Source organism: Myotis brandtii, unplaced genomic scaffold (genome assembly GCF_000412655.1).
Source record: "Myotis brandtii unplaced genomic scaffold, ASM41265v1 scaffold241, whole genome shotgun sequence".
Lineage (NCBI taxonomy): Eukaryota > Metazoa > Chordata > Mammalia > Chiroptera > Vespertilionidae > Myotis > Myotis brandtii.
The window spans coordinates 257,015-270,484 of NW_005359102.1; the positions used below are offsets into that span (position 1 = coordinate 257,015).

Here is a 13,470-nt window from a genome sequence, read left to right on the forward strand (position 1 = left end):
TGAGGGACCCCCCCCCCCGAGGGTACAAATTTTTGTGCACCTGGCCTCTAGTATCTAATAAGCAAGAAAGTTTTTTTCTTAAATGTTTAAACATAGATCACAAAGCAGTTGCTCTTCTTAAATAATTTAGCCTTCTATTTGTATAACTATTCTTTTTTAATAATATATTTTTATTGATTCAGAGAGGGAGAAAGAGAGAGGGATAGAAACATCAATGATGAGAAAATCATTGACTGGTTGCCTCCTGCACTGGGGATCGAACCTGCAACCCCATCAGGTGCCCTGGACCGGGAATGGAACTGTAACCTCTTGGTTTATAGGTCGACACTCAACCAATGAGCCACACTGATCTGGCTAGTATAACCATTCTTTTGGACATTTTAAACATGTTAAGTACATAAAATATACGTGATTTTAAAAATTATTGCTTCATTTATGTAATGTCAAAAGCTATTCTAAAGCATCAGTGATAAGGTTAATTTCTACATAATTTCTATACTCGTAATTCTTTCTTATTGCTTTGCTAATTTTAACATCCTGCTAAAGTTTCAGTAATATTACTTTGTTTGCTTTTCTGGATTTTAGTTATCTTAAGGCAAGACTTAAGGCAGGATTAGAGGATCTGGTTTATCAATCCACTGTTTCTTTCTTTTTTTAAAAAAATTGTTTTATTGCTTAAAGTATTACAAAGAGTATTACATATGAATCAACTGTTTCTTACTCAGGACTTGGGACCTGATTGTATAATCCAGGATCATTGAAACCTGATTTGACCAATGTATATCCAAACCAAAATGATTATAATCAACTTTTAGGAATTAATCATTCAAAATTCATATGTTGGTAAAATGATATGTACAAACCCAAATGATCATCAGCAGCAGATTGGTTAAGTAAAATATATCCATTTAATGATGTATAATTTGGCTAAGTATAATATGCTACAATTTATGTAAAAAAATTACATCTTTGGGTGTAGGTGTACATATATTCTCCAAGCCATATCAGGTTATTCAAATCTATCCTGGTCTAGTCAAAAGCATGAGGTTTCTGAAGTTGGGGATAATTAAATACTTTCCTGTTTTTCTCACTGATAACCCCTCAAGTGTTTGTGTGGAGTGAACAGAGGGGAAATGATCATTTTTGGAGCTATAAGGCAAGTGAGATCTTATGTAGCTTCTTTTGCTTCCCCCAGCTCTGGTCTTTTTCCAAAAGAGGAGTTCAGAGGACAACTGGTCCTTTTCTGCAAATATCAAAGCCATGGCTCAGGTGAGATGCTATGTGGGTTGTTTGTGTGGGTTTCTTTGTGTTGTTTTGTTTGCTCAAATGGAGCCATTTTTATCCCTAGTATATGTAAACATTTGCTTTCCTCATCATGATGCTTTCTGATGGTTAAAAAGACAAAAAAAAAAAGAACTTTCAGACCGTTTAGTTAGAAACAATTACAAAGTTCTCTTACCTTTGCTTTGAAGAAAAAGGTCTCTAATAAGCCAATTCAAATATTTCTCTGTGGAGATAGTTATAGAAAAAAGAAGTGTTTCAATAATCATTTTTGGAAAAAAGAAAAGAATGTCTAGTTAAAGATCTTTCTTTACACTCTTGCAGATAACTGTTAGAGTGTCAAGTGGTTGGATAACAAGTTTCTCTGAAGAGGTGTCAATCAGGCTAAAATTTATCAGGAATTCATCAAGAAAGATTACTTGTTTGCACAAAGAGATTGTGAATTACACAATGAAAAATGGTCTGACTGAGACCAAGTTTGGAAAATAAAATTTTGCACTGGTTAACGTATCCCTATTCAGGAAACTGACCCCAATTTTCTCCTACACAAACCATTGCCCCTACACACAACCAGTTCTCCCTTCTTTTTTTTAATTTTAATTTTAAAAATTTTTTTTATTGATTTCAGAGAGGAAGGGAGAGGGAGAGATAGAAAGGAACATCAATGATGAGAGAGAATTATTGATTGGCTGACTCCTGCACACCCCCCACAGGGGATCAAGCCTGCAACCCAGGCACATGACCTTGACTGGAATCGAACCCAGGGACCCTACAATCTGCAGGCCAACACTCTATCCATTGAGCCAAACCAGCTAGGGCCTCCCTTGTTTTAAACAATGTTTACAGACTCATTTTGTAAGTACTTTAGTACCTTCTATCTTAGACATCTACCAGAAATCTAGATTAATTTGTTAATGAATCTAATTTTTTTAGTGATTTAATAGGGTAAAATAATTAAGTAAGGACACCTCATAGGGAAAAGTCCGGAACATCTCTGCAGACTTAGGTTTTCCAATGAAAAAATATGTGAAATAAGAGTTTGTTTGATTTCAGTCTTAATAATGGAATGATCTCCTCCATCTGTTTTGTGTAGCTCAGGAATAAAGGGAATTTCCAGTTGAACAATGGGTGTGGTTATAAGATTGGGCTAATGTTGGGAAGATCTCTAAAGATCACCTGTAGCCTCAATATCTGAAAGCAAAAAAAAAAGTTATCATTTATAGCCATATTATAGAATATTATTCAGTGAAAAACATGCTTATGAAGAGAATTTGTTGTAACAAGGAATAGCTCTTATTATATAATATTGTGACATTAGAATGGTTCAGTCTTGAACTATATGCAAATTAAATTTTCTAAGATAAAGTATTTTTAAAAGTCATTGTATACTTGTGTACAAGTGAAGTAGTACTATTACAGTCTTATCACCAGTTTCACTCCTAAAAGGTGGCTGCCCTCAACCCTCTTTTTTAATTTAATTTTAAGTTACAGTTGATTTTTAATATTATTTTATATTAGATTTAGGTATACAGCATAGTAGTTAGACAATCATTTAATTTACAAAGTGATTCCCCATGATACTTCAACTACCTGCCTGGCACCATACATAGTTATTATAGTATTATTGACTGTATTCTCTAAATTGTATTTTACATCGCCATGACTTTTGTAATTGCCAGTTTGTACTTCTAAATCCCTTCATCTTTTTCACTTAGCCCCCCAACTTCCTTTCCCCTTCAACTCTTGCATGTGGTTGAATTGCTATTTTTTGATGAATCAATTTTACTCATTATCTCTTGACTTACTGCAGACTGGAGAGGACATTGTACTCCCATATTGCTCCCTTAATTTACTCTGATTCTGTTATTAATTATATTACAATTTTTTGGTTACATCAATAGTGTATGGGATATTAGTATGTAAGTATCACTCACTGCTGAGCTAGCTCAGCTTTATTCTATTACAACTTTTTATTTTTCCTGAGGTTAATTTTTTTCCTCACATTTGCTTAATTATCCATGTATTTAAAATTTTATTTTTTTATTTTTGTTGATTTCAGAGAGGAAAGGAGAAAGAGAGAGAGAGAGAGAAACATCAATGATGAGAGAGAATCATTGATTGGCTGCCTCCTGCATGTCCCCCACTGGGGATCGAGCCCACAACCTGGGCATGTGCCCTTGACCAGAATCGAACCATGGACCCTTCAGTCCGCAGGCCAACATTCTATCCACTGAGACAAACCAGCTAGGGCTAACCGTTTATTTTTATCCAAAGTCTCCAGAATCACTGTCACATGCCAATTAATATGTTTTTCATCTGATCAAACACATAATTTCTTTTGAATGTGGAGACTTTCATCTCCATTCCCTTTTTAATCCTGCTCCTAGCTAGTCTGGTTACTCTCTAGACCTGCTGCAATTTCCTCAAGACTTCCCTTTGTTCTTCTGTTTCCTGGGATGTCCTTCACTGTTTTCCTGTGCTAATTTACCTGTTTCTTGAATCTCATGTCTTCCTCTTTTCTGGTTTACTCCCCCATTTTGGTGGAGCACATCATCTGGAGTTTCCTAAGAAATTGTGCTTGTGTCCTTTTATGTCTAGAAATGTCTTTTTTGCAGCCCTTACAATAGGATGATAGTTTGATTATAGAATTATTGCTCAGAATTTCTTTTTTCCATAAGAATATTGAAGACTTTTTCTTATTTCTTATTTTTAACTAGAGGCCCGGTGCACAAAATTTGTGCATGGGTAGGGTCCCTAGGCCTGGCCAGTGATCAGGGCTGATTGGGGCCTTCCTTCTGGCTGCTGGCCAGGGCCTTCCTTCATTCCATGCCACCCCCTTGTGGTCAGTGCACATCATAGGGGTCTCCCATTGAACTCCTGAGGGGGCACTTTGCATATTAGGCTTTTATATATATATAGATAGTGTTGTAAAGAACCCATTGCCTCTCTGATTCTTGATGTCTTTTATATGATCTACTCTTCTCTGGATGCTTTAATGTCTTCTCTTTCTTCCTTCTTCTTAAATTTTACTTTTAGCAATTGGAAAAAGAGGAAAGAGAAAGAAGTACATTTGTTTTGAATTACAAGTATTGTGTTAGGCATTTGTACATACCAATTCATTTAATCAGGAAACTTCTCTTAGTAGACCATACCTTCCCAGACTTATGTACATAGTGGAAGTATCCCAGTATACACAGGCAGTTTTGTCTGGAGGAAACATAATGACATGGAAACTCATTGGTTCAGTCATGCTTATTTGTTTACAGTCCTCTACTTGCATCCCAGACATTCAGCCCTTCTCTATATGCTTGCTATTTTTCACTTCTACCTTTATTTATTTTCTTCTCTTGGCTTCACAAAAACATTTTTTAAATTAATCAAGTCATATGCATGATTGTTGTTCCAGGAGTCAGTGATGTTCAGTGATGTGTCCATAGACTTCTCTCAGGAGGAGTGGGAATGCCTGAATGATGATCAGAGAAATTTATACAGAGATGTGATGTTGGAGAATTACAACAACCTGGTTTCAATGGGTAAGGACATCTGTCCATATTAATTCAGATTCTGCCCTCAGAAGGTCTGCTTCCTCCAGGGTGAAATACTCACCTACCTTTCAAGTAACCAGTTAGATTTCTAATTCAGTTCCCAGAGGAATGTTTTTATTTTTATTTTAAATATGTTTTTATTGATTTCAGAGAGGAAGAGAGAGAGAGAGAAACATCAATGATGAGAATCATTAATTGGCTGCCTCCCACATGCCCCACACTGGGGACCGAGCCCGTAACCCGGGCATATGCCTGGACCGGAAATTGAACTATGACCTCCTGGTTCATAGATCAATGCTCAACCACTGAGCCATACCAGCTGGGGTCTTTAATTCTTTTTTTTTTTTAAATATATTTTATTGATTTTTTGCAGAGAGGAAGGGAGAGAGATAGAGAGTTAGAAACATTGATGAGAGAGAAACATCGATCAGCTGCCTCCTGCACATCTCCCACTGGGCATGTGCCCGCAACCAAGGTACATGCCCCTGACCGGAATCGAACCCAGGACCCTTCAGTCCGCAGGCCGACGCTCTATCCACTGAGCCAAACCGGTTTTGGCTAATTCTTTCTTAATGAAGGAACTGGATTTGAATTCTGGGACATTCTTATCATAAACATGTCTCATTACTTCTTTTGTAAGCAGGACATTCTATTTCTAAACCAGATGTGATCTCCTTCTTGGAGCAGGGGAAGGAACCCTGTTTGGTTGACAGAGAAGTAACAGGAAGCCAATATCCAGGTAAGTGAGGCATGACAGTAATGACCCAGTTAGTCAATGGAGAGGCTACACCTTTGAGATGCTCTCTGGGAAGTTTCCCATAAAAGCTTTAAGCCTGTTGTGCAAAAGTAAGCCTTTTCAGCATGACTTTCAAGTGACCTTACCTTTTCCCCTTTCTTAACACATTGCCTGTTTTTTTTCCTCTTACACTTCTCTCCTAATTTTAACCAGCTATTGCCCTCTTCTACCTTCTCTAATGATATTTCTTCCTATCCATATTTTGGATCTAGTTTCTTATCATCTTCTCAATCTCTTTTGTATTAGCCTTTAAAAAAAGCATCACTGTTTCCTGAAATATATTCTTTTCTACATTACCAAAGACTTATTTTCTTTAGAATTTTTTAGATACAGTAGTTCCTATACTCATTGATTCAGTCATACTTTTAATGAACATTTACTGATTTTCTAATTTACTCTTCTAGGTGCTGGAGATAATTAAAAAAGGACTAAGAAGTTATAAAATTTATAACTTAGTAGGAGTACTAGAACATGTTTTTACATGTAACTTCTACAAAGTAGAACCACCATAGGAGCGGTTAAAAGGGAGCTCAGAAGAAAGTGAGAGTAAAAATGTAGAAGAGTTGATACACATACAAATCATAGAAGGAGTTTTTTTTTTTAAGTTTTTCCGTATTTTTTGTAATGTTTTTATTGATTTTTTTTCTTTTTTTTTAGAGAGAGAGGAAGGGAGTGGGATTGAGACATAGAAACATTGATGAGAGAGAAACATCATCGATTAGCTGCCTGCCTCCTGCACGCCCCTCTAGGGATTGAGCCTGCAATCCAGGCATGTGCCCTGACTGGGAATCGAACCCATGACCTCTTGGTCAATGTTCAACTGCTGAGCCACACTGGCTGGGTCATAGAAGGAGATTTAAGCATGCATGTCATTGACTTTAAATAGAATATTGCAAATAAAGGGTTTGTGCCTCCATTGAGAACTTAGAGCTGGCAAAGATAAAGAGATTTGGTATGAAGGAGGAAAAGAGGACAGCATATCATCAATATATGTTTATCGAGAACTATTCTTAACTCTGATGTTACTAGTACAGTAGTTAATAGAACATAAAAAAACTTTATTCTCAGAGCTTACCCTCCAATGTAGGGATAGATACACAGTAAATAAATATATATCAGGTAATAGTAGGTACTAAAAAGAAAAGTGGAGAGAGGGCTTAGGCAACGGTTCTCAACCTGTGGGTCGCGACCCCATGGAGAGAGGGCTTAGGCAATGGTTCTCAACCTGTGGGTCGCGACCCCTTTGGCGGTCGAACGACCCTTTCACAGGGGTCGCCTCAGACCATCCTGCATATCAGATATTTACATTATGATTCATAACAGTAGCAACATTACAGTTATGAAGTAGCAACGAAAATAATTTTATGGTTGGGTCACAACATGAGGAACTGTATTTAAAGGGCCAGAAGGTTGAGAACCACTGGGTTAGAGGGTGCTATTTTATGTGACATGATAAAATAATGTTACATTTTCCATTAAGGTGACATTTATGTAAAGACCTGAAGAAGTACAGCAGTACTTCTGATGTATTTTTCAATCTGAGGACTCATCTTTTTTGGTGATAGGAAGTCCTTGGCAGTCATCTCTTCAAATAGTACCTTGCTACCGTTTCCTCTTTTCTCTCTTAAGCTCTTGTTAAATAGACATTAGAACATCTGGATCATCTCCAATGTATTTAACTCTTCATCTGTTTTTCCATTTATACTGTTTTAACATAGAATTTCATGGCTTGATTTGTGTTAATTCACTAATGTAAATGTTAGCTATGAGCTTTTGGCTCTTCAACCTTCCCATTAAGTTTTTTATTTAAAAAAAAATAGTTATTTGTAAAATGTACTTATATATACAATGGGGTATATATAACTTATAATTAGCATAAAATTATAAGATAACATGTAAATCTCTAGATTTGCATGTGTAAGAGATTTGCTAGGAAATACACCTAGGAATATAATTTCTGGCTCTTGACCTACATACTTATTCAGCTTTACTAGGTAATACCAAGCTATTTTTCAAGTGTTTGTATCACTTTCTCTCCCTATAATTGATATTATAAGATTTTTTTCATTTTCTTAACAATCTGAATGATGAGTATAAAATCTTATTTCACTGTTTTAAATGATTTGTAGGAATTTCTTATATATTTTTCTAGATACTAATTTTTGGTCAGTAACATGTTTTATAGACATCTTTTCCAGTTGTAACTTCTTTATTTACTTTATTATATCTTTTGATTAATAGTAATTCCCTGTGTTAGTATGCTTAAATTACATATTTAGTAGTTCAATTAAATATAATTTATAAAAAACATTCTACTTTTTTCTTATATGTGTCACATCTTTGGGGGTCATAAGAAACCTTTCCTGCCCAGCCAGCATGGTTCAGTGGTTGAGCTTTAATCTTAAAAAAAAAAAAAAAAAAAGAAACCTTTCCCTAGCCCAATTTTCTCCTGTTTTTCATATTTTGACTTGCGTATTAAAGTCCTGTTAATGTAACTAGAAATGATTTTTATGAAAGGTGTGAAATAGAGACCAGTTGTAATTGGTTCCCATATAGAAAACAAATTATCTAGGCCCCAATCAATAAAAGTTTTCCACTGATCCACATGTTTCTTCTGTCATATATTAAAAGTCTTTGTTTACATAGTTCTCTCTTGTTCTGTTGGCTTTTTTTATCTATTCCTTTCCTAATTATTCTTGCTTTTAATATTTTATATATTTTTTTTATTGATTTCAGAGAGGAAGGGAGAGGGAGAGGGAGATAGAAACATTAATGATGAGAGGGAATCATCGATTGGCTGCCTACTGCACTCCCCACACTGGGGATTGAGCATGCAACTCAGGCATGTGCCCTGACCAGGAATCGAATGACCTCCTGGCCCACAGATTGATGCTCAACCACTGAACCATGCTGGCCAGGCTACTCTTGCTTTTATAAAACACTAGAGGCTTAGTGCATGAAATTTGTGCATGGGGGGGGGGGCGGGTCCCTCAGCCTGGCCTGCCCCATCTTCAATCCGGGACCACTGGCTCCTAACCATTCGCCTGCCTGCCTACCTTCCTGCCTGATTGCCCCAAACTGCCTCTGCTTGCTGGCCTGATCGCCCCCTAACTGCCTCCCTGCCGGCCTGGTCGCCCCCTAACTGCCCCCCTGCTGGCCTGGTTGCCCCCTAACTGGCCCACTGCCGGCCTGGTTGCCCCCTAACTGGCCCTCTGCCGGCCTGGTTGCCCCCTAACTCCCCCCCTGCCAGCTTGGTCACCCCCTAACTGCCCCCATGCCGGCCTTGTTGCCCCCTAACTGCCCCCCTGCATCTGATTATCCCCAAACTGCCCTCCCCTGCCAGCCTGATAGCCCCCTATCTGCTCCCCGTCAGCCTGAAAGCCCCTAACTGCCTCAGCCTTGGCCCCCGCCACCGTGGCTTTGTCCAGAAGGATGTCCAGAAGGTCTCCCGGTCTAATTAGCATATTACCCTTTTATTAGTATAGATTCTGATCTTTGTAAGACAGATCCCTCCACCTTTTTCTTCAGAAGTATGTAGTTATAATTTTCTTTCTAGTCTTCTATATAAACTTTAAAATTACATTAAAGTTTCATTTAAAGTGTTGACATTTTAAAACATCCACTCATGATAAAATTTCTCAACAAAGTGGGGGTACAGGGAATATGCCTCAACATAATAAAGGCCATATATGGCAAGCCAACAGCTAACATTATACTCAATAGCAAAAGCTGAAAGCTTTTTCTCTAAGATCAAGAACAAGACAAATATTCTTGCCAATTTTATTTAACACAGTACTGGAAGTCTTAGCCAGAGCAATTAGGCAAGAAAAAGAAATGAAAGACATCCAAATTGAAAAGAAAGAAGTAAAACTGTTTCTATTGGCTAATGGCATGATACTGCATATAGAAAACCCTAAAATCCCTGCCAAAAAAACACCAAACTGTTAAAAGTAATAAATGAGTTCAACAAAATTGCAAGATACAAAATCAATATTCAAAAATCAGTTGTGTCTCTATACACTGACAGTGAACACTCAGAGAAATTTCAAAACAATTTCATTTATAATGGCATCAAAAAAAATAAAATATCTAGGAATAAATATAACCACTGAAAACTATAAGACACTGATGAAATCAATTGAAGAAGACACAAAGAAATGGAAAGATCCCATGCTCGTGGATTGGAGGGATCAGTATTGTTAAAATGTCCATACTACCCAAAGCAATCTACAGATTCAGTGCAATCCCTATTAGAATTCCAATGGCAACTTTGAGAGAAATAGAAACACTCCTGCCCTCACTAGTTTGCTCAGTGTCAGCCCATGAACTGAAGGGTTGCAGGTTCGATTCCAGTCAAGGGCACGTACCTCATTTGCAGGCTTGAACCCCAGCTCCAGTGGGGGCATGTGCAGGAGGCAATCAACCCATGTGTCTCACATCAATGTTTCTCTCCTTCTGTCTCTCCCCCTCCCTTTTACTCTGTAAAAATGCATGGAAAAATATTCTTGGGTAAGGATTAACCAAAAAAAAAAAAAAAAAAAAAATTCCTGACAATCCTAAAATATATGTGGAACCTCAAAAGACCCTGAATAGCCAAAGCATTTTTGAGAAAGAAGAGGCATCTGGGGGTATCTTACTTCCTGATTTTAAGCTAGAGTGGACTTTTGAACAATGGGTTTGAATTGTGTGGGGCCACTTAAACATTTAAGTGCACCCATGCAGTTCAAACCCACATTGTTCAAGGTTCAACAGTATTTCTGAACCATGGTTGGGAATTCACATTGATAAAGGTTGACTTAAATACTTTGCAGATTTTTTAAACTTTTTCAGTGGTCAGCATCCCTAACCCCTGTGTTGTTCAGGAGTCATCTGTATATTACAAAACTATAGTAATCAAAACAGTATGGTATTGGCATAAAAACACACACAGATTAAAAGGAGCCAAGAATATAAAATGGGGAAAGGACAGTTTCCTTAATAAATGGTGTTGGGAAAACTTGCAAAATAATGAAACTGGACCACTATCTTCCATCATAGAAAATGGACTCAAAATGGATTGATACTTGAACAAAAGACCTGAAACCATAAAACTCCTAGAAGAAAACATAGGTGTGGGCTATTTGACAGCCTTGGATTTTTTTTGATTTGACATCAAAGCAAAGACAACCAAAGCAAAAATAGACAAGTGGGACTAAAAAGAAACTAAAAAACTGCACAGCAAAGGAAGAAAATAAAAAGGTAACCTATGGAATAGGAGAAAATATTTGCAAATCATATCCTATATAATAAAATCCTAATATGCAAATTGACCAAATGGCGGAATGACAGGTGGAATGACCGGTCACTGTGATGTGCACTGACCACCAGGGGGCAGATGCTCAATGCAGGAGCTGCCCCCTGGTGGTCAGTGCGCTCCCACAGGGGGAGTGCCGCTCAGCCAGAAGCCAGGCTTACAGCTGGCAAGTGAAGCGGCAGTGGTGGGAGCCTCCAGGCTTACAGGCAAGTGAAGCGGCAGTGGTGGGAGCCTCTCCCACCTCCACGGCAGTGCTAAGGAGCAGTGAGCTAAGTAGTAAGGAGCAGTGAGCAAGCGGGTGATAAGGAATGAGGGATCCTGGACTGCATGAGGGATCCCAGACTGCGAGAGGGATCCCGCATCCCTCGGGGATTTGGCCTAAGCCGGCAGTCGGACATCTCCCGAGAGGTCCTGGAATGTGAGAGGGCACAGACCATCCTGAGGAGACCCCTCCCCCTGTCCAGTGCATGAATTTTGTGCATTGGGCCTCTAGTATCTGATAAGGGTTTAATATCTAAAAACTATATACAGAACCCATATAAATCAATAGCAGAAAACCAAACAATACAATTAAAAGAAGACATAAAAAGCAAATAGAAACTTTAGAACTGAAAGTACAATGGCCAAAATAAAAATTTAAAAAACACTCACTGGATAGACACTCACTGGATAGGATAATGGATATAATGGAGAGAAATTAGTGAACTAGGAGGCAGGTTAGAATTAGCCAATGTGAATAACAGGAAAAAAACTATTGAGAAATTTTTAAAAATACAACTTAAGGGACATGTGGGACAATAACAAAGGTTTAACATTTTTGCTATTAAAGTCCCAGAAGGAGAGGAGAAAGTTAAGGATTGGAAAAAAAAAAACTATTTGAAAAATGCTTTACCAAAATTGGTGAAAGATACATCAATTCAGCAAGCTCAACAACCCCAAACAGGATTAACCCAAAGGAATTCATGCCCAGACATATCATAATCAAATTACTGAAAATGGATGACAAAAAAAATATTAAAAGAGCTATCGAAAAATAATGCATTACTTGTAGGGAAACTGATTTGAATGAATAGATTTTGCTTCATCAACCATGTAGGCCAGAAAAAATGTGGAATAATATTTTATTGTGCAGAAGAACTGAATTCAACCAGAATTCTATATCCAGCAAAAACTCTCGGAATGAAGGTGAAAACAAGGAAATTAATATTGCAGATGTACATGGCAACTGACTCTGGCATGAGGATTCATGTGGTAGTAGGGACAGTGGCTAATGAGAGAGAGGCTATATATACCCTGTCTCAAAGGGGTAAGCACTTGTTAAGTCCAGGGGACAGCTGTCATGTGAGAATGCAGGCCCAGTAATGCCAGATAATCCAGTCTTTTAAGGAAATCCAGATTTCCCTATTAAATCTCCTGTTATCTCAAGGCTGGCAACTATTCAAACCTTTAGAGAATTGTTGGGGCAATGCCAAACACAAACATATGAATTGGATATAACGTGATTCATCTAGGTTTTAAGTTCTATAGAGTTTTCTTTGAACCTCAGAAATTTTACCAAGATATATATATACATATATATATATATATAGTTAAAATCTTTCTTCATAAATTCTGCTCAGCACAGAAAGGAACCATCTAATTACTAAGAATTCTCCTTCAAATTTTACATTTATTTTCTATATAACTTTCCTGCCCCAAGACTCTGTCACTTTTTTTTTTTTTGGTCACCCTTTCTGAGAATTTTTCAAAAATTCTAGTTTTAGTGGTGATTGACTTTTCATTGTGGAATTTGAAGATAATCGCTTTCTTACTTTACACGCTCTTCATCTTTCAAATATAATTATATCGCAGTTTTAAAATTAAGTCATTATTTAGTTCACTTAGTAACTAGGTAAATGGTTTTCATTGCTCAGCTCTGTTAATTTTCATGCCGTTAATCCTTGTCTTCATTGAGAGGTCCTTAGCTTTCTCTTTATCTGTTATTAACCTAACTCTTCTTACACATTAGATAACTGGTGTATTCTTGAACTGAGACATCCCTCTAATGCTCTGTTTGTCTGCTGTCATTTTAGAATTTTCCTTCATTATCATTCTATGGATTTTCTTAGTATCACCCTATTGATTCCCTTTACCTCTCGTCATTGAATTCCATTTGACACTCTTCTGTATTTTTGTATACCTTGACTGCTGGATCTCATACCTTTTTTGTTGTTGTTTATTCCCTCACTAGAGGCCCGATGCACAAAAATTTGTGCACTGGGCGGGGGGGGGGTCCCTCAGCCCGGCCTGTGCCCTCGCAGTCTGGGACCCCTCGGGGGATGACCACCTGCTGGCTTAGGCCCGCTCCCGAGGGGATTGGGCCTAGGCTGGCAGTCAGACATCCCTCTGGCAGCCCGGGAACCCTCCAATGATGTCCACTTGCCAGCAGGAGCAGGCCTAAGCTGCAGTCGGACATCCTTAGTGCTGCTGAGGAGGCGGGAGAGGCTCCCACCACCACTGCTGTACTGGCAGCCGTCAGCCTGGCTTGTGGCTGAGCAGAGCTCCCCCTGTGGGAG

At 38.0% G+C, this 13,470-nt stretch overlaps 1 protein-coding gene across 2 annotated transcripts in view; it reads left to right on the plus strand.

Annotated features, from left to right (window-relative positions):
- The window catches only part of ZNF566 (zinc finger protein 566), a 76,138-nt gene that overhangs the window by 53,708 nt on the left and 8,960 nt on the right, over nucleotides 1-13,470 (plus strand). Inside the window, exons 4-6 of one of the 2 annotated variants that reach the window (XM_014540329.1) lie at nucleotides 1,196-1,269; nucleotides 4,688-4,814; nucleotides 5,470-5,565. In XM_014540329.1, the coding sequence (XP_014395815.1) occupies nucleotides 1,261-1,269; nucleotides 4,688-4,814; nucleotides 5,470-5,565 (232 nt within the window). In that variant the 5' untranslated portion in view covers nucleotides 1,196-1,260. Of the gene's footprint in view, nucleotides 1-1,195; nucleotides 1,270-4,687; nucleotides 4,815-5,466; nucleotides 5,566-13,470 lie in introns of both variants that reach the window. The other variant, XM_005866975.2, reaches the window with a different exon arrangement.